We start from the raw sequence: 22,244 nt of genomic DNA on the forward strand, positions 1-22,244 counted from the left end.
GCCCCGTTTCTGGCTTGTCCTGCACCACGTCTGCCAGCTCAACCCTCTGCTGTGATCTTTCCCCATGCCCCTGAGTGTTTTGAAGCATTTGGTGTAATTGCACAAGTGCACGCTTCAGCTGGCACACTCACCTGTTCTGCACTGGAAGCTACCCCTGCTCTCTAGAAGGCCCCAGGGAGAAGTCACCTCCTCTCCAAGAAGTAATTTTTTCAGGAATGCTGGGACAGGGTTTAAGACATTGGTGTCTTACTGCACAGCACACTGGAATAGAACAACTTCTGTCAGCTCATTACTAGCTCTTGTGATGCATGCTGGGTGCTGCACTCTTGCATTTCAAAACCAAAAGGAGAGAGAAAAGTGGTTAACAATGACAATCCAGTGAATGCTGTAAGGACAGACGTCCCTGGAAAACACTGCCATAATTCTTTAGCTCAATCGTTTATTCAGCTGCAAACTCTTCTCCACATCTTCAATCCCATCTCTGCATTCCACACTGCAGAGAGCACTTTAGATTATAATGCCAGTTGACTGCTTTGTAATACTTTTTTAATACAGGAAATTAACTGCTAACCACACCAACACTTAAGAGTGTCAGACCACAAAGTTCTCTACTTAACTTGCCCCAACTGTTTCTACCTTTGGCAGATCAGCGGCTTGCACATGAATTGTGAAGGCTGAGCCTTCTGCTGACACACAGTAATAAAAATGTAACTATCCCTGCTGCTTAAAGGATATCGCTGGATTGAGAAGGAACACTATTCTATAGCCTAAATATTACTAAACTCAACAAAGCAGAATGCCTCTGTTGTGGTTTAACCCTACAATGCAGGCACCATGGCTCTCTTTAACCAGGTCCCAGTTTACTTTTCACTACAGCTTTCCCCAGTGAGCCCAGGACAAGCTGCAGACACAGCGTGACAAAGGACAGTGCACTCAGACTGCCCAAGGCCACTCTGTGTCAGAGGCAGCAAGCTGGGCAATGAGAAAAGCAATGTTGGGGTCTAAAGTATAACTTGAAGAGAGAATCATGCCAGAACCCGATAAAACTTTACTCAGAAACAAAGGCAACTGCTGTTTCAAATCCACTGTTACGTGTCACTCCGGTGCGCGAAGCTGCAACGTGCTGCAGCACAACCAGCAAAGCAGGTCACGAGCAAAGAAGGGGGGGCAGCTTTAAGCGCTGCGGCCTGAGCCAGCCACCAAGAACAAGACCCGCGGTGACAGCTGCGCTTTGCCACAGCAGAAATCCTTCTATAAGCCACAAAACAATGTACAGTCTCAACTGTAGAAGTGTGGACTGGGAACGAACACACTACACTCTCCAAACTGGCAAAATCTGCATTTAATTTACAACATAGTAAAGGTTACAGGTAAAAAGCTCAACAGAAAGTGTGAAAAGGCCTATTACATATTACACAAGTGTACAAACTTCTGTACAAAGCCCCTAGATGTTATACGGACCCCTCCCGTACTGGCCAGCTATGGCCCCTAAGCTCTAAAATAATGAGAGCTTGTTCAAACCCAGGGAGGAGAAGAGCTTTAAAAAACAATGAGCAGTAAAGCTTCCCTTTTCAAGAACAATCTTGCAAAGAGCCATTTGAAAAAAATCAAAACCACTACACCCCCCCAAAAAAAACCCCAACCCCCAAATGAAAACCAAAACAAAAACAACCCAAACTCAAAAAAATGAAGAAGAAAACCTGTTCAACTTTTACTTGCCCTAACTAGTCTTACCCTAAAGAGTTGCCTTCATAAAGCAGACTGACTGGAGAAAGAAAATTCTACACACCAGAAAGAAGCAAAACTAAAGGGAGAAAGATTTTGGAAGCAGCACGGAGTGTTTGGAAGCAGAACGTCTGAGGACTGCATCATATTCAAGAGTAACTAAACACAGAGCAGCACTATATCACGGCGGAGTTACTGTGTTCATCCATATAACAGTTTGAGCTAGATATGATGGTGCAGGGAGGGGAACAAACCAGTCTCTAAAGCCATTGCTCTTGCAAATAGGGTAGCTACTAGCTCATTTTTACCTTGGTAACATGACAGAAGCAACCACCCTGCAGATGCAGAAGTCACACTGATTTTGGAGCATCTGTTCAGAACAGGTCCAGTGCGTAGAGCACAGCAGATGCACCGTAACACAGCGCTGCTCCAGCAACCATCAGATCTTCCTAACACTACTTAGCCAGGTAGCTACAGTACACAATGAACAGCTGGGTACGCTGCTGCCATTTTAGTGCATGTTTCCTGGAAAAACTCCCCCAAAGGAATGCGACTATGTAGCTGAACTGCATTGCAGAACGTAAAAAAATCCAGAGTAAACCTAAGAAAAACAGAGTTCTGGCCTTACCTTGCAAAAAGTAAAGACATAGTGTCTGACTACATGTAAATCAGATTTGGAAACCTAAACCCGAGGATCTGAAGGGCTACAGCAACAATCCAAATCAAGCTTCTCATATTATTCAATGGGAAAAAGCGATGAAGTCGTCAAAAACGTAATATTATGAAACCAACTTGTGCATTGCTTTATTCAAGGTGAGTCAAGATTCTCTACTGAGAATTCATATTCTAGCTTTAAGTAGCACTCAATCCTCACCCACTGTTATTAGCAGTAAAAATAGTTTGCGGATTGTGGGGTTAGTTGTTAAATACAGAAATCCTTTGACACTGCTGATGGCTGCTCATTTTTATGTGTGTCTTCTTGCATCCCACATATACTTTAACCTCACAAGTTCCATTTGCCAATGAAAATTCATCTATTTACGTTAAAAGGGCCATCAAGTTTACAAGAAACTGTTGTCCTCCATGTTAACTCCATCTTAAAAGTTATTACAGGGTAGGGTCAACACTACTTTGTTGGTTTGGAAGTGTAGAAAGTGCCTACCCACCAGTCAAACGCTCCTAGGCTTGCTACGCTTGTATGTTGGCATTGGCATGAACCCAAGCTCAGATCCACCCGTGTGTGCACCCCTTTGCCCACCCACACAGCACTCCGTCGCACAGTACTGGACCACAGCTGAGGAAGACCACCTACTTCTTGTCCATCTCAACTCCACGTTCTCATGACCTAATGGGATGCTGTAGTGTTTTAGGTGGAAATTAAAACAAGCTGTAGCCAAACTAACAAAACCCCCAAAAAATTAAAAAAAAAACAACAAAAAAAAAACCCCCAACAACAACCCCCCCCACATTGGTGGAGTTTTAAAAATGTAAAAAATCAAAGCCGACCTGTATTTTGCAAGCTTTAGAACCCATACCAATGGGATTTCTGAAAGGCTTGGCCCCACAGACATTAACTTCTGACACAGCTGTCCTGCTATTAGCAAGTCCAGCAGGAACAACATCACCCACAGTAAGCACGACACCCAAATACACGAATTTGCAGGGTCATGCCATAAATGATTATTAAATTATATGACTCCTCCCCTTCAACTTACAGATCAAAATTCAGGGGACGGTAATGGCTAAGAAAAGGCTGCCAGATATTTTGGTTCAAAAGGAGATGGGAGCTGTATTTTTTTTTTTTTTTAAACAGACATATAAAAACATTTGAAGACAGATCTTTAAAGGATATTTCACTTCTCCAATCTTGGTATTACATCTGGTTAGGACACTGAAATTTTAAAAAGACGATACCGCACATAAACAGTTTCTGGAGTTCGTAACTCCCACCCTCCCTCAACAACACTCAACTCAGATCAGTAGGGAAGGGGTTGGCTTCTTGCCCGGCCATGCCTCCTTTGCATATTTCTTCTTCTTGGGTTCATTCACAGCTTCAGGGTTAAAGACAGCAGGGTTTGGAGCTGGGTTCATGTTAACTGTCGAGGGCACAACAGGAGTCAAGTCCACATCCGGGGCAAGATTGGGGTAGGGCATTGGCAGACCACCAATGAGTGCTGTCCCATGGACGCCGTGCGGCTGGGAACCTGCCTCATTGTGAGTTGGAGGTAAACCACCATATAATCCTCCGCTGTAGGGAAAGTTTTGCATACGTCGCGATGCAGAATCATCTGTGGTCAATGAGCCTGGATTCTCCAACCGTTTTTTCTGTAGATGGAAGCATTTAAAGAATTATTCAAAATACGTGAAAGCAGCAAGCTATTTAAACTGATGCCAATGCCATTTTCCCCAAAAAGGCACCTAGACCAGTCACATAGGAAGTGGTTACAGACCATGCCCCAGTCTTTGTCCCAGAAGATTTCTTTTGGGTTTCCTTGAAAACCACTTAATAATAAACTCTTAAAGGTGCACAGTGCAGGAAGGGGTGACAGAAGCTGAAGCTCAGGTTTAACTTAGATCAGGTCTGTGCACCTTTTTACCTCCTGTACATGCCTGGGAGTCTTGAGCTTGTCCTGAATGCAAGACCGAGTAGGTCGGTAATCAGTAACACAGACCTGCCCTTCCCACCACAGTAAGAAACTGCAACTTCCACATCACTTGGGTGATTTTTGTCTAACTCCTGATCACGGGAATCTTCTCCTGCAGTCTGAGGTTTATGTAGAATTTTTTCCTTTTCCACATACATTATTTAGGGTATACCAGCAACAAGTGACAATGCTATTCCACTGTTGCTTAACTACCCTGAAGTTCTGCAAATCTTCCCTACTCCTAGCATATTCCAAATAAATATAGCACTGGCCACACACTCATCTTGGAGCAAAGTCTAAACCCTGCTAGTCCTAGTAGACAACTTTACGAAATCTGTAGTACTTACAGTATTTAAACAAACAACCTCTCACTTTTACTTTCCATTTTCCACATTTCCCACAATTTTAACTGATGCCTCGAACTACTATATTAAGTTTCTGGAAAGCATTTCTTTTTGGGAGCAAAAAGAAATTGCCATTAATCCCATGCGTTATTAAAGAAAAGAGCTAAAGCTGGTTTTGAAGGGAAATGGTCAAATCTGCTAAAAGATGGCAACAGTGAAACATGAACACGACTTTTGCTTAACAACAGAACATCTTCCACCATAGAACAGTACGTTTCTACGGTGTAATGCAAAACGTGAGTTGATCAATGTAATGTATTAATTAGAAAGCTGGGAGTTACTCTGTACCTTAACAGGAACTACTGCTGTCTGTACCATGTTCCTGAAACGCCCAACAGAAGGGTCCACATCCTCTGTAAAGGCAAGAACAGTGAAGCCTTCAGTAAGAATACAGGAAAAGAACATCTATCAGCTAAAGGAACTTTTATCAAGAACCGGCACATGGATGTTCTCTTCTCAATACTCGGTAAGCACAAGCGTGCCCAAACAGAGAGGCGCCAAGGGGACACCTAGTGGGCTTTATCTCAAGGTGGGCTCATCAGATATTCTGGTAAGAAAGGCTTCCACTCAAATGGAGAACGGGAAAAGGGAACAGATGGATGGGGAGTTTGCACTGATCTGACAGACTGGAGTTCCAGGCTGAAAGCTGCTCCTGACAAGGCACTGCATGCGCTCAAAGGCACAACAGCTGGCCCCAGAAGTCCTTGAGGGACCTTGAAGTAGGAGTCAGAAGAATTCAACACACAGTCTCTGAAAGTCTGAAAAAAAATTATTTTTCGTAATGCAAATGACTGGTGTTTCCATTAGGACGTTCTGCACACTAAATTGCACAACCTTATAAATCAAAATGGTTATTCTGGGTGGTATACACTGCCAAATAAAACTAGCTCCAAACTGTATTTTGAGATGCATGCTAATTAATAAGCTACTCTTATCAACAAGAACATTATCCATGTAAAATATTGTAAATAGGAATGCCATTAATATAAAACAGCTAAGGGAGAAAAATGACTAACAGGCAATAGATACATCTTCAGAAGTATTGTTTTGAGTGAGGGTAATGTGTTTCAGATATGCAGACACAGCAAAAGACCTCTGAGCTTAAGATACATATCCACTAGGCAACAGGTAAGTAAAGCAATAAGGGACAGATGAAAAACAAACAAGTTCAGTTCCCATTTACACTCTGAAGAAGGCAAAAAAACCCAAAATCCACCACGTTCCTTTTGGACACATGAGATTTTTCCAACATTTCATAGAATTTTGAACAATGAAGCCGAGTGTGATATCCCTGTCCCACACAGATTGTGCAGTTATTTTACAGGTAGAAGAGAAGAAACACAGAGAGGTCAAAGACTTCAGTGAGACACGTGGCAGCTTCTCTGAAATAGCAGATCCCAAATATTGACTGCCAAGTTTCTGTTCTCCTTATCCACATGCAGCCATGAGGAATCCCTATGAGAATACTGGAAAGAGCACCTTATGGGCATCAACTAAAGATCAAAGCAAACTCTTACCTGGATTGATGATTTCATCATCATCGCTGAACGTCACTCTGGAGTTCTTCCGTTTTCTCTTTGGTCTCTGAATATCCAAGTTCCCTTCCTCAATGGTTAGCGTGGAAATTCTTTTGTTGTGGGCTGTATTAAACTCTGTCAGGTTCTAGCGACAAATTTAGAGATGAAACAGTTTAAGCCACTAGTGTATGAAGTCTGATTTAATCGTATGATTGCGCATATCAGAAGATCACAGCACACTGTTCAGTTTTGACTTTAGATCCCTAGGAAGAGAGGGTGCTCCCGTACTGCAACAGGTTGCCCAGCGAGGTTGCGGAGTCTCTGTCTGCAGAGATATTCAGAACTTGACTGAGCATGATCCTGGGCAACCTGCTCTAGCTGACCCTGCCCGAGCAAGGGGGCTGGACTAGATGATCCTGAGAGGTCCATTCCTACCTCAACAATCCTGTGAATGTCACATACACTGCTTTCCCCCTTTTCACCAACTGTTGGAAACAGGGTAGCATTCATTGCTACTGGCCGTAGGGAACAGTGTGGGAAATCACCGTTGACCTGGGGTAATCTTAGCTGGACAGCATGTACTCCCCGGCAAGCCTTTGTGAGAAGACCAGTGGAATAGTAGGATTATTAGGTCACTGATTCTGGGAAGCAGCACGATCACAGACATCATGGCAGAACGAGATGGTTTGTGCCTATCTGCCTGCAGAAGACACCTCAGACTATCTTCAGGGCCAAGAAATTAAGAACCTGAACCTAAGCAAACAAGTGGGAAATGCCATCTGCTTAGCTAGAAATGCCATCTAGCTACAATGCGCGATGTACTCACATCAAGTTCTGTCTCCTCCTCTGGCAGGCCCAGCAAGCCCTTGAGCTCTTCATCTTCACCACCCATTTTCTCATCTCCTTTAACTGCTGACGGCAGTGTCTGAGGCTTCTCTCGCAGCGTATATGCCCGTGTAGAAGCACCAAATGAAACTGTGGAGTCAATGGGTATCTGTTGGGGTTTGTGAGGTTCCAAACGAATATGACCCAAGAATGTGCCATGTGCTGAGAACATCAAAATACAAAACAGCCTGTTAGTCATCAGCTTGGGCTCACAGTATTTGAGTTCAGGTCTTGAGAAGTTCAGAAACTGTACGTGGCTGCTCCAAGATACAAGTCACTAAGGTACTGCTGAAAACATTAGCAGTGTACAATTTTACCTACCATCTCATGAAGTAAGATAACAGACATCAAAAGTCTAAAAAAAGTCAGGGAAATAACTTACAAACACCATTTACTTTCTGGATTCTCGTAGGTCCTCAGTTACTATGTCTGGAATCATTGGAGGAAAAAAAAAACAAAACAAAAAACCAGTTTGTCAGGTTTTAGATCTTGGGATACCACCCTCAGAAGAGAAAACGTCATTAAAATCGTGAAAGGAAGGCCAAGTCACTTTCCTCCTCTCCCCTAGCCTCTTAAATGCCCCAAAATGCTGTTTTAAACACCAAGTGAAGCAGATGTAAGCTGAGTGGAGCAAACACTCCTTTGCTCCTGATCCTTGCCAACCTTTCACTAGGACGCTAATTCAGATCATAGTCATCTATCCATACAGTGCAAACAACAACAACAACAACAACAAAAAAAAAGAGGAAAAAGTACCTCAGATTCAGAAATGTTTAGGCACTGAAATATCATACTTCTGTCTAGTTAAATGTCATGCTACTTACTGCTGTTTAGATCTATGAGGAAAACCCTCTTGAGATGTTTGTGATAGACCAAGGCAGCATGGACCCGAGAGCAAGACTGGTGGTCAATGGTAAAATCACACAGATCAGGATTTCTCCCAAAGAGATAGTATTTCTTCTCATCAATGATGAGTTTCTGAGGTAGAATATCAAACAGAGAAGCATATTAGACTCCTATAATCTTTTGCATCTTCCTGAAAAAGTCAAGAACATGAATAAACAGAGCAAATTAAAAACAAAGCATCAACAATTTTGTCTGACACCGTTCAATACAGAAAGTCAAATGTTCTCTTTGTAAAATCAGAACAGCTGAACATGGAAGAGTCCCAGGTTTTCCCTTCTGGGACTGGGAAAAATAATAACTCTTCAAATCATGAGACTGCCTCTTACAAGAGATTCTCTCTCACATCTGCTCCCAAAGATTTTTACACATTCCCTAATGCAGATGACTTAGGCCTTGTCTAAGCCAGGAATCTATGACAATGATTTCCAGTCCGAAAAAGAACATCAGAATTATATTTCTGTACAGAAACTGATGTACAGAAGACTTCAGACTTCTATGATAAAGATGTAAAACTATACTGATTATGTATTGTGATATGAATCCATTCAAGTAAACCACTAATTTTAGGCATTGCTTCTTAATTCATCCTAGTTCTAATCTCTTCTTCAAACAAGACCTTACATACCGTAATATCAGTTACATAAGCCATCTATGAAATGCAAAGGAACATGTTGACACAGTCCTACAGAGTACACAGCATATTTCTATTAGCAGACAATGTTGTTGGAAAGAACTCCTCGTGCCTAAAAGCTGAAGCACCTAAGCAGCACAGACTTCTTTCTCACTGTATTCCAAGACCTTAATGTGTCTTCTTTCTTCCAGCTGCACAAGTCAAAGGCTGGCAATGCATTACAGATTTGTTAACAGATGGCTTCTCCTGCTTTTTGAAACATTTACCAAAGCCCACACAACGTTCCAATAGCATGATCAAGGGAATGCTGATGATACATTTTCTATCAGAAAAAAACTAGACCTTATTTCAAGAAAGCATTGCTTTCCTAAGATGCTCTGAGCCGAATTAACGTTTGGCCTGCTAGAGCACAAGGATTTCTCCCTTCTCCCTCCTTCCATTCCCAGCTATACAATCCTCTCCTCAATTCCACTGCCACACATCTGAGCACAGTTTTCAGCTTGCAAAGCACTTTTTTTCTGCATTAGCCTTCTACTGTTTTAGTGGACTGAATCAGTTTGCCTTCGTTCAGATGCACATCCCAGCTAGCTCTAGTGAAGCAGTGGATTACATGCACTGGGACTGCGTGATGAGGAAGGACCTCCCTTCCTGGCAGCAGCATTCATGTCAATCAGTCACTTGCTACTCAGTTTTGCCAGCTGTATAAACGACATGGCTAGAAAGAGTGAATGTATCAGACCCGTTACAGGCAGCTGGTTTGGGTTTCTTCTGAGCTATCAGAAAGACTGACACAATGAGCACCAAGAGGGCTGCTCGGAGAGGTGGTGGCACTGCCATCCTCAGAGGCGTTTAAAAAATGCATAAATGCAGGGCTTAGCAACATGGTTTAGTGACTGACTTGGCAGCCCTGGGTCAACGGTTGGACTTGATCTGAAAGATCTTTTCCAACCTAAATGATTCTGTGGCACTACCAAGTCATACAGAAAATAAGGAGATGGCCTGGAATAAAACATAGTATTTCTATTTCTCTGCCTTATCTGCAAGCGTAAAAATCACACGGGCCTCATTTTCTACTACAAATCACCTTGCAAAGTTACATCTATTTACCTACCCACCAATTATGAGCTGTGAGGCTTTTAGCACTGCTGCATTCAGATGTCACTTCCCCACTGACTTTTTTCAGATTCCCCCCCCCCCCCCAGATGTGTTCTCCTGTGTTGGATTTCTCATTGTTCTGCTGAACACTTGTCAGCCTCCATGCTGCAAGTTCTCATAACCTGGTATTCAGTATTAAGTGTTTAATTTATTTTTGCATGTTTATTCTCTCTTGTAGGTCACTACAAGAACTGAACAACTCAGCTCCCATTACACATCATGATGACTTCACAATTAATTGGCCCCTTAGGTAATAATCTGTAATACCTTATTCCCAGCTAACTGAAGGTATATACTTCAGGCACGATTTCATGGGAGTAAATACTTTGTGAAATCCACTGACTTACGTATTTTCTGTGCCTCTGAGTTATAACCCAGTGTCATTCTTTATACACTGAGCTTAAACACTTCATGGCTTGTTTTAATGTTGCACTTTTCAGACCCAGCAATCACAACGTGTACCTCAGACCTCTGCACAAGACCTGGGACACAGATGGCTTGGTTAGTATCAAGTGCTCAGTAATCCACAAGATTTAAGAATGTTCTTTCTTGGTTACTGCTGCCTACCATAAAAGACAACATTGAAAAACTATTTGTCACATGTACCAAACACAGAAACAAAAGCCAACTTACAAAGCCAACTGGGGCCTCCTGTAGGTCCAAAAGCTTTGGGCAGCACAGCCTCAGAGTCTGACACCACCAGGACAACATTCCTGACTGTCAAGTTATCAACACCAGATTTGCTTATCCATTGCCAAAAGCAATGGTGCATCCTCAGCTTCCATATGGCGTTTTGTTCCCTTTTTTCTTTCCCCAGTCCTGACCAGGACTCCCACGACAGACACTTCCTTAGCACCTGAGGATTAATTCAGCAGAGAGCTCCATATAAACTCTTTCATCCTAAAGCTCTCTCTCCATGCTCAAAAATCCAAAAGAAACATGACAAGAAAAAAACTCATCTCAGACTAAGTCTCCCAGGTGGGAAGGCTGCATTATGTTTGGCCACCTGCCACATACCAAAAAACTAAAAGTCACTGCCATTTGGCTTTGCTCACTGAATCTCATTCCATGGCCTAAAAGAAATACTGGAATACTTGGTGCCAAGTACAATCCTTACCCCAGACACTGCTGCTGGGATGTCAGCAAGAAGGCTGAGCTGAACAGCAGTCCTACTACATACAGCTCTCTGATCTCTGAAAGTGATTCTGAAGACGTAACAATACCGTAAGAAGCAGAATACGTGGTCCATGGTTTGAAGACAAATGCAATGCAAAGGGTTTGAAAGATACAGCGCCTACGAAAAGCCAGTGAAGGATAGCTCCAACACAGTCCGAGTAGCAGGTGAGAACCAACTCAGCCATGTCTTGTAGGAACTAATGAGCTACTCTGAAGATGCGGCAAATGTATGTTTGTTAGTACCTAATTCCTTTTAAATTAAGCCTGAGCAAACACCTCTTTTTAGGTCAAGACTGTCTTTGCCAGTTTTCTGTGTCTTTAAATCCAGAGTAAGCACTCCCTCAAAACAGTCTGTAAAACCAACAGTAGTGGACTATAAAGAAAAGCCTCATTTTACTGGTTTCTGGCCTGGGAAAACACAAGTTCATTTGCAAGATACCCATTTATGACATCTCTATCTGCTTTCCTATGCAAAGCATATTCTGGTAACTTAACCAAATTCTAAACAGTAAATCTCTCCTGCTAGACACCAGAAGGAACACTTAATACTGTCTGCTGCTCCTGTGGTAGCATAGTTAAACACCAGCCAAGATTTTAAGTGACCTAAATCTTTCTTGATCTAACACAGAGTTCTTAATTTTCCAGTTTCTGTTCAGAAAAGCTGGCTCAACTTTGGAAATGTTTGCTGCCCAGAAGCATTTCTCTTTCCAGTCAATTGCAAGTTAGAAGTCTGTCCACAGCTAAAATACATTTGCTGGCTTGGGTCCTCTCTGTCAACCATGTTAAAGAGCTTTGTTTTGTTTGTTTACTACTTCTAGTGGGATATAAAACAAAATATGAGAGAACGAGGTGGTGTTATTTCAGACAAATCCCTTTGCTGTAATAAAAATAACTCATTCTGTCTGTGCTAAACACAATGCTGTTCACAGAACCAGAACATGGGAAGAAAAAAATCATACTGTATTTTATACTGTAGGACAGGGGAACAATCCTGTAAAATACAGGATACCTAGTTAACCTTACTGTAAAACAAAATAAAAAATAAGCTGGCCAGACAAGTATCTCAAACAAGCAGTACAAAGTGAAGAGGTTTTCCTCTTAATCTTTTGTATTTAAGATTTCTTTCCCCATGTTATTCAAATGTCTGCTCCTGAAGTTCGTAAGATGAGGTGCCTTCTGTCTGCAGTCTGATACCTCCTATATAAAGTGTCTTATAGGGAATAAGATGTCAGCTCTGCTCCAAAACTACGTTTGCAAGAAATAAGGCTCTGCAAAGTACCAAGTTTCCCTTACAAACATTTTATTTTTTTCTCTCTCTCTCTTACTAGGACAAGTTTTATATTCAGAAATCAAAGTGTCATTGTTTGCTGGCTGAGGACTGCAGTTTTCTATCACTTCAAACACGGCATCTAATCGGAAGACAACTGATAGAAGCACTTCACAGTATGAGACAGCCTTGGAGTACAGGCAAGGGAAAACGATTTCTGAAGTTTCAGAGTAAAACAAACTGATCTGAAAATAATGGATATGAGAGAGAAAGGAAATACTTATGAATAAGTGTGGAAAAAGCTGGGAAATGTTTTACTGATGGTGCCTATGTATATGATACACTAAATACACACAAAACCTGTTTTCATACCTCAATGAGTTTGTCTCCTTTGACTACATCCAGATGTAAGCCAGGTGGCGGTTTTCCTGCCCTAGAAAATAAAGGAAAATACAAACACATTTAATAAAAAGTTTATTAGTGTTAGAGCTAATATTCTATTAGAGCTACAGACCAAACCCAGACACGTGGAAGCAGAATTAGTTTTGGGAAAATGTGAAAATCCTGTAATTTTCTTTTCCTCCCTGCGGATTCCTTCTGACAACACATAAAACATGATTTTTTACAAAAAGAGTTAAGCTAATAGGACACAGTGCACTTCAAGCTTTACTTCTCCAGGTGAAAAATAGCTTATTTACAAAATAAACAGGGCAGCTGCTAAGAGAACATGGTATAAGGCCAGGAAGAGGCTAAGAACCGGAGAAGGGGACAGACTGGGACTGTTTGCTTAAGGACCTGCTCAAGGGCTCTGTTTTCTCATGGTACTTTCAAAACATTAGATCTCTACCCTTAGCTGCTGAGAAGAATGGAAGCTTTTACCATCTTTCCCCTCTAGGACTGGTAATGGTAAAAAACCTGAAAGCACCTCCACACATACCTGTAATATTATAAAAATGTTGGCCAATAGCCAGTGCTCCTCCACACTCCCTATAATCAAACTTTCCTACCAAAACCGGTAACACGGAAGAGACTGCAGTATTAGGTGGCAGAGGGACTCCTACCCTATGACAATACAATCATCCTCCACCAAATTCTCAAACAAACAGCAGCTCAGCTCCCCCAGCCTTATAGCTCCATCCCTGCCCACCATAGATTGGTCACGGCTGGAAGGGAACTTGGGACATTACCGAGTCCAAGCCCTGCTAGAGCAGGTTGCACAGTCGCGTCCAGGTGGGTTTTGAATGTCCCCAGAGAGGGAGACTCCACGACCTCTCTGGGCAACCTGTTCCAACGCTCCGCCACGCTCAAGGTAAAGAAGTTCTTCCTCATATTCAGAGGGAACTTCTTGTGTTTCAGTTTGTGCCTGTTGCCCCTTGTCTTGTTGCCTGGCACTACAGAAAAGAGCCTGGCCCCGTCCTCTCGACACTCGCCCTCAAAATACTTGTATGCACTGGTAAGATCCCCTCTCAGCCCTTCTCTTTTTTGGAGGAGAACAAACAGCAGCAGCAGAGGATGCAGAGCTCCAGGGAAATCTGCTAAAATGGTGACTGCTTCCTAGAAACAAGATTATGGTGGTGTGGGCAAAAGACCACCAAGTAAAAATGATCCCGAAGATGACACAGTCTGTCTGATGAGCTGATAAATGACAGACTCTTCCAGTCACTTCAGCATTGCTAGGGGGCCACCTCCTCTTAAATACTGCGCTAGGATCATACAGCCAGGCTACACCTAAGTATTGCTGCCTCTGCCTGTGCTCCCCTCAGACCTCAGTGCTCATTTTTCACTGAAATACAGGTTTCATTCATGGATCCATGCCCACTTCTCAGTGTTTCCTCTTCCTGCCCCTGAGCACTGGCAAACTTGTTTTTCTCCACTGCACTGAAACTGCAAAGTTGTAGCTGCCCCCCTCCCCCCCCCCCCCCCCAAGTAAACTTTCATTACAATGAAACTCTTCAAAACTGGCACAGAAGATACATACTATTTATACAGTGATCCAAAAATACTGTATTAATGTTTCTTTAGAACATTTCTCATTAATCATGAGAGCACTGTTTAATCATGAGAGCATGTGCTGGTTCTGTTTGACTTCAAGTACTGATTTCTCACATTCCTGTGGAGTTGTATCAGGCAGATCAAGCTGACAAACCCAGCGTAAGGAACCTTTGGCAATCTAAGAACTACCTCCAGGAACAGTATTGGGTGCCTCCCACAGGAATACTCTCCCAGTTACCAGCTCAAGGTTACCAGCTCAAGGACTTCCTGCACCATAGCTGCTATCCATTTAACCAGCTATCTACATAAATTGCTCGAAGAACAAACAAACTTAATGCATTTACAGAATCTTACACAAACAACTTCACAGATCACCTACACATAGCTGAAGCACCCTCTTCTCTATTTGGCCACAAGTCTGCTTGCCATTAATTTCATTTTGCAAACTAGTTCACCTCAAAAGGACAGCAACCACCTGTCTCCTACAGACTGTCAGTTCACTCACAGTTCCAGACACCTAACATCTCTCTTGGTTGTTCCTTCTCCAGACTGAAGAGATGCCTAGGCTAACCATCTGTAGCACAGCTTCTTGTATCTTTGACTGAGATAATACTTAAAAATAATACTTGAGAGAAAGAATTCACATGGTTTTTGAGGAGGCAAGTAGTATCTCACAATTTACCAGAAATACTGGAGACAGCCAAGAAGATTTTAACAAGGCTATCAGTACAGTAGACTGGCATTTTTACTAAAGCTTTTGACAAAATTATCTAACGGTCCTATGGAAATTAAGGTGTGATGGGGAAAAACACTAATCAATGACAGAATGTACATGATTATGAGTCAGGAAAGAGCAGGGTTCTGCAAGGGCTCTGTTTTGTTATACGCAATTTGGAAAAAAGGAGCCAACAAAACCAAGAAAAATCACTTATGACAATTATGCAGGAAATTCAAATCTGACTGAAATGCTGTAAACTAATCTCATGATACTGAACTGCTGCTTGATAAACCATCTGGGAGTGGGGGAAATCGGTGCTCTTGAATGCTAGTACATGCTAGAGAGAGACCACCTCAACCACGCAAACACAACCAGGAGCTCCAGGCTCCTTATTGCCACTCAGGAAAGATCTAGAGTCATCATGACTACATTCAGAAAGAACCAGAGGAACAGTTGACAAAGCAAAGACATCATAAAGAAGAAACTATAAAAATACAATGTTTTAGCATCTTGAATGCTGTGCCAGTTCTGGTTCTCTTGCCGAGAAGGGCACAGGATAATGACCAGTACAGATGGCTTCATGCGAGAGGAAGGAAAAAAAAAAAATCTAGTACATATCTTCTGAAGCTTGGATAAAACAGGTAAGTATTTATTGCCTTTGTCCTCTCAATGAATGCTACAAAACTAGCATACTCACTATTTCTTGAAACACAAGAAACAAGCAGCCCTGGATTCGAAAATAAGGAAAGTGCCTTTGCATAACTTGTGGGAAAAAAAGAAGACATTTGCATAACTTGTGGAAAGCACTGTCACTCAGCGTTGTGGAATTAAACTACAAGGTAACAAAGAAAAATTAGCAAGTTTGTGGAGATCAGGTCTGGTGTTAGTTATTAAACATGATCACCCAGACAGAGTCTTCAGCTCACAAAACCCCTTTGCTTCTGACAGCCACAAGCCTTGAGCGCATACAAGAGGACAGAACACTTAAAGACGATGGAAACAATAGCACATTAAGTTACTGGTCACTACCACAGTATGATAGGAAACCGTCTGGGATGCTGTTTTCAATTAGTATGGCTGTTTCAATGCTCTTTTTTATAGAAAGAAATCAGAATGAAGAAAAAACCTCTTACCAAGATGTTGGTTGAACACAAAGTTGTTGCTCATCATATGCATCAGTGATATGCCTTTCACAAAGCAGAGCATACACATCACAGAAACTGAGACCACGCCAACACTGGCATTTGTTTAGGTGACTTGATTCGCTAAACAGGGAGATATTATGACAAAGTTACGGTCAAACTCTTTAGGGTAATTATTTTAGTTCATGCAGAATGGTTTCTTCCCATGTGGGAGAAGAGGGCTGGATAAAGAGCTGACCAATAATCCTGATCTAACCTTGTTATGTCTGCAGGAAATATGACGGTTAGGGCATTTGAACTTTAAAAAAAATGCAAGTTGATGGGAGGCATTTATGATTTCCTCTACTCTTCGAAGCATTAAAATAATACTTGCCAAACTTCCAGTTGTAAGAAATACAGTAAAAAAAGCTTGCGGCTCAAACTTGGTAATTACAGACCTTGCCTGAACATAAAAAAACCTGACTGTGTTCTAGGAGCATTTTATGGAAGATTTCTGATGAGAAATGTGGCTGCCTCAACTGAACAAAGCATTCCATCTGTATTAAAGCACTTGCTCAACTTCACCTTGGCTCTATGTATGTTTTCTTCTTACAATGCAGTTCCACGCAGAACTAGATTTTACTGGTTCACTCTGGTTCCCTTGGTTACTTACTCAGGAACAAAGTCTCCATGGAATACAGTGAAATTTGGGAACTGTATACAAAATTTAATTCCTGAGAGCAGGGTCATAAATATTCTATTAGAGAGAACTGAAGGTTTTATGACATCAAAAAAATGAATTCAAATGGCATGGAATTAAATACGAGAATGAATATTAAGTAGTGAGCAACAACATAATGATTATTTGTTAAGATTATTCCTACATTTTCAGAGTGAGAGCAGGTATGTTTGGAAGTTTAATTTACCTGTACAAATCAGAAGAATATATGACAGGACTGTAACCTTTATGCCTACCAGGAATCTGTTCCAAAGCCTCGTTATTCTGACAGATTGATTTCCATCCTGAATTTTTTATCAAATCCTTTCATTTCCATCGTAATTTTTTTGTTCTTTCCCTTCAGCTATAAAAAGAAGTTTCCCAAATATTACCCCTCTTTTAAAAATTCTTTAGCCTGGGAAAATCATCCCTGTTTTTATTTTAACAGACAACTAAAGCTCTGTTTTGTCTCAAAGAAGTATCGCTGTTTCCCAGTTGATGAGTTTTCCTACTGCATCTGTATCAGTTTGATTTGAGCTTTATTAAGTACAGAAAACAGACTGCATTTTCATCAGTGCCTACCTAGAACAGCACTGACACGTCTCTATCTTACAAACAGATTACACATCAGGTAAAATATTAGTCTTTTTATTTTTGAACAGTTATATGTTACTAGTGATTGATGGTTGTTCTGTGATTAGTCTATGTACTTGTGTGTATGTACTTTTATTTCTGAATATAAACTTTTGTCTTTTTACTTCTGAATTGTGAGTTTCTGGCTTCAAGAAGTAGTTCTTGTTCTTAGTCACTTTTCCCATCTTATACTTCTGTATTTTATCTTGGTTTTACCATTCTGGTCTTCAAGTTATACCAAAAGGACTGGATTAATACTCTGGCCTCTGTGTTGACCCTGCTTATGTCATCAAAAAGCACTGTGGTTGCTTTTGTCAAGGTAATTAATAAAACCCCCAACACTAAAAGGGTCAGCCCACAGACTCTATTAAACTGCTATTGCCTCCTCAAAGTCAATTCCCTATACACTCACAGTTGTATGAACCCCTCTAATTCTTCCTAAAATGATTGTTTCCTACGTGTTCTAATAAAAACAGCCTTGAAGAAAGCTGGTTCACCTGACAGTCAGCCATGGCAGACATAGTACATCCACCTCCCTGCCTTGAATAATCAGCTCCTTCACAATATAGTTTAGTAGCTGGACACGGTGAAGTTCAGGTTTTCCCTGAGCAGCTACATGTATGGATTTGTTTGCCTTATAAAAGACACCAACTGCTTCGAATGATTAGTAATGTAGTACTTAAGAGGGATGCCACTGAACAAAACCAAGTTCAGATAGGGGTTTTTTTGAGATAAATAAAACACCTACAAGCAAAAACTCTTCCTTCTGTCCTAGAAACAGAAAAATGCGTTTCTTCACCACGGGCTCTACAGGTCAGTCCACTGCTCTGTCCATAACGCCAGGATGATTCTGTGAGGAATCTGTACAGATTATTTTCTGCCATTGATAGCAAACCCAGTACTGCAGAACTATAGAGTAATGGCAAAAAGCAGGGACGGACAGCAAAGAAGAAGAAAAGCCCAAGCTGAGCTTAAACCTGGAAGGAGTATATACAGTAACAAAAATAAAACAATTCAGAAAAAGAGCACAAAGCCATTAACACTTTGGGATGTGGTGCTAGTTAGAAGTACTGAGTAACAGAACTGAAGTTTTACAGACTGGCTGACAGCATCTCTTCCACAAGGCTAAGATTCAATGTTGACATGCCAACTGGGTTACATCAGCCACATCCAGTTGAACTTCAGCAAGGCTGCTGAGTTACATCATTCACACCCAGTCTAAAGAGACATTCTGAGTTGTAGCTATTAAGGACATAGACAGGACAACTTCCCTTCTATTGTGTTAGTTTAAAATTAGGTCACTTATTTAGGTTTCTAGACGTGGACTCAAAAGCCTAAATTTAGCCACTTCCTAAAAATCTTGGCCTATGTGACTACTGTACACCCCTTCAAGTCCAACTTCAAGGACAGGGTGGAATTTCCAGAACCCTAGAGTTCATCCTCTCCAGAAATTTGTGCAGAATCATTGCTGCCAGGTATAGCCTGTTCTTGGCTCAAAGAAACCAAAACAAAATTACTGTAGCCTTTAAAACATACTATTTCAACTGTACATTCCAGAACAAGTGCGACATCCCAACTAATGGTATGTCAAGGCAGAGAATAAAGAAAGATTCACAATCCCAAATGCAGGTTAAACCAGGCCAAAAGGGCAGGCAGTATCCATTAAACACGTGATGGTCACCTCAAAACCACTCTTCAGATTATTTGTACCTCATGGAAATTACTTTTATTGACTAAAATGACCTCAGAAGGTGTACCAAAGTCTTACCAAAACTAGGATGTGCAATTGTTATCTACAGACATTTTCTAATCTCATGGTATGGTTAAATTATAATCCATAGAAAGTATTGGCAGCATCTTTATTCCAATTTTGAATGCATAGCCCATGTCTTTCCTAACACATGCGGAGGAATTGCAGTACATGCATAAACAAGTACGAGCATAAGCAAGTATTATTAAGGCAGCATTTATTATTTTTTGTCTGTCTTGAGCTAGTTAACTGTTAGAAATACAAGAAAAGAAATAATATTTTATGGACTATAAAGTAGTAACCTATAACAGCACAAAAACTAAATCAAAGCCAGAAATCAAAACCAGTGAAAACCTACTATCCACGTTAAGATAGAATAGATACAATGATGAAGGCAAACCTCAAAAGCATGGGCAACAATTTATAAAGACGGGGAAAAAAGTTACTTCTGTTGATTACATTTAAGATATATTTCTCATATGATCAGTGTTTACAGTCCCCAAGCCAGCTCTACTTAGAGGCAGAAAAGTAAAGATAGGTAAAGACTATGATTTTGATTTTAATATAGATTGATGAGATTGAAGATAATTCACTACAGAAGAAGCTGCTATTGACCACAAAGCCTCTCTGCAACTCCATGCTTTTTGGTCAACCAAAGCTTCCTATACAAAGATCTACACTGTTACCTATATGGAAGACTTTTCGGTGCTTGCCTAAGACATCAAGGATCCTGCAGGATACATCTACACTGAGACCTTTGGGAAGTCAGAGCTACAAATATTGACCTAAGTCTACTACTACAAACTATTTTCACTCTGGAGAATCCTACCTGTGAAAGGCCCATCATTTATTCAATATCATAACTGTGTGCTCTTTGGTTTGCTCTGGAAGAAAGAAGTATTTCAAAACTGTGAGCTAAAATCTGTAATTCAGTAGATGCCAGCAGAAGTCATGTAAAGCTTTAATATGAAATATATTCTTCTTTTTTTGCAGACTAGGAAAATAAACCAGAAGTAAATAAATCCACCTGGTAGGAGAGATCCTCCCTCCTAATGGATGAGGCAATGGAATCCCACCAGCCATACCTACCTAATAGGTCCCATTTTATGTTGCCTATTCAGCAGAAATACCTGTGCACGATTTCAGAACATTATAGTAAAAGGCTGCAAAAAGGGAATTACCCAAAATCTTAGAAATGTCAGGATAAAACAGACCCTGGTACCCGAACATCCTGGGTGTGAACCCCTGGCTTGGATCACCTCCCCAGTGCCTCTTCCACCTCATTTCCCTATCACTCAGCACAATGGATTGCTCCTCAAAACCAAATCAGGTCAGAATCTGCATGGTGAAGAATGCTGCCTGTCTGTAGACCCTGCCTTGTATGTAGCTGAAGCCGAAAAACATGTAGCTGAAGAGGCCCTCACACTTATAGTTGTTCAGTCCTCCCCTCCAGATGGTATTTATTTAGGAATTCTTCTGCAATAGCATGCAAGTTACTGAAACTAAGCATTTCACAAGTTATACTTCTCCAGCTAATTCAAGCTACAGCTTTCAAAGGCAGAAGTAATTCAAATTTACCACTGAATATAATGCAAGTTGTGAACACTGTTGTATAAAAACACTATGAAAAAAAAAAAAAGAGAGAATATTTGAAATTTCAAGTTGAACATCCAGAATAATATTTGCCTATACCTACTCTATCATGTCACCATTTTATGGAGCACCACCTTGTCTCATATAGATGTTTGTTATTGTGTATGTTCAGAGCAAATAAAATACTAAAATAAATGAGCAATTCTTTCCCATGAGAGGGTTAAATGGTTTCACTAACTAAAGTAAAGACTTATAAGACAGGTTAACATTACAAAGCATATTCACTAAGCATCCATTCACTGGCCACTATCATCAAAGCACGGAAAGGCAGGGGACCTGTAGCAAAGAACAGATGACTATGCAACCGAAGACTGCAATTATGCGTGCACATACATAGCTAGGTCACACACATATACAGATGCTAAACATTTCAGCTATAACACGTTATGTCATTTTCTATGTGATTTAAAATGTAAGTGCACACATCCCCTGAATAATCAATGCTCTGGCACCCAAAGAAGGCACTACAGCAAAGACCTATTTAGTAATGCATGAAAAGATTCAAAGCAAATGAGACAAGGCCCTAGGTAACCCAATCTAAAGCCCTGCTTTCAACGAATGGTTGGACCAGATGATTTCCAGAGATCCCCTCCAACACGGACCTTTCTATGACTCCAGAACCAGTCACATTCACAGTTCTGATGCTGCTTCTCCAACACGTCCCTTTGCCCTGACTCCTTAACTCAACGCAAGAAAAAAAAACCACCAGGCTAGTTTCAACCCGATAGATTTCTCGTACCGAATACAGAACTTGAACAGAAAATTCCATTTCCAGCACAGCACCGATTCTGTTTAAGCTCTCGGGAAGACCTCCGGGAAGCGCTGCCGAGCTCCGGCCAGCGCCGCACGCCGGCGGTAAGCCCAGGCCAGCCGATGGACGCGCCCACGGGGCTGCGCCCCGAGCCCGGACCCCCGGGCAGGCCCAGCGCGCCGCCGCAGCCAGCCCCCGTCCCCGCGGGGCTGGGCAGCCGGCCTCACACCGCGGCCCTCCCAGCCCTGGCCCCGGCCCCAGCCCCCGGGGGAGCCGGGCCCGACCCCACCGCCCAGCCTGGCCCCACCGCCCGGCCCGGCCCCGCGCCACTCCCCCCGGCCCGGCGGGCACCCGCCGCAGCCCGCAACCGCACACCCAGAGGCGGGCGGCCCGGCGGAGCCGCCGCAGCCCGCCCGCTCACCAGCTGGGGCACTCAAACAGCGAGAGGCCGCCGCCGCCGGCGGAGTTCGCGTTCGCCGCCATCTTGCCTCTGCCCCATTCAGGCGGGCCGAGGGCAGGATGGGAAGCTGGAGGACCGGCGCGGGAGGCGCTCCCAGCGTGCCCCGCGCGGCGCCGCCTGGGCGGGCCGGGACCGGG

General features: G+C 42.1%; 1 protein-coding gene and 1 non-coding gene across 2 annotated transcripts; both read right to left on the reverse strand.

Moving 5' to 3' along the window:
• Positions 1-1,327: 1,327 nt before the first annotated feature.
• Positions 1,328-22,200, reverse strand: PPP1R8 (protein phosphatase 1 regulatory subunit 8). Its single transcript, XM_037382244.1, has 7 exons — positions 22,069-22,200; positions 12,684-12,744; positions 8,001-8,154; positions 7,118-7,338; positions 6,292-6,436; positions 5,063-5,127; positions 1,328-4,050 (listed from the first exon to the last, which is right to left on the reverse strand). The coding sequence occupies exons 1-7, from the start codon at positions 22,128-22,130 to the stop codon at positions 3,697-3,699; spliced, it is 1,062 nt and encodes a 353-aa protein (XP_037238141.1). The 5' UTR covers positions 22,131-22,200; the 3' UTR covers positions 1,328-3,696.
• On the reverse strand, positions 10,221-10,386 carry LOC119145705. Its single transcript, XR_005103511.1, has one exon.
• Positions 22,201-22,244: the final 44 nt, after the last annotated feature.

This window comes from Falco rusticolus, chromosome 3 (assembly GCF_015220075.1).
Source record: "Falco rusticolus isolate bFalRus1 chromosome 3, bFalRus1.pri, whole genome shotgun sequence".
Lineage (NCBI taxonomy): Eukaryota > Metazoa > Chordata > Aves > Falconiformes > Falconidae > Falco > Falco rusticolus.

What these genes read in the sequence shown, in the direction of transcription:
- PPP1R8 (XM_037382244.1), bottom strand. Translation starts at nt 22,130, where the DNA reads ATGGCGGCGAACGCGAACTCCGCCGGCGGCGGCGGCCTCTCGCTGTTT. An exon ending in CTGTTTGAGTGCCCCAGCTG is followed by an intron (nt 12,745 to 22,068) that starts GTGAGCGGGCGG and finishes TTTATTTTCTAG; the next exon opens with GGCAGGAAAACCGCCACCTG. An exon ending in AGGAGGAGACAGAACTTGAT is followed by an intron (nt 6,437 to 7,117) that starts GTGAGTACATCG and finishes ATTTGTCGCTAG; the next exon opens with AACCTGACAGAGTTTAATAC.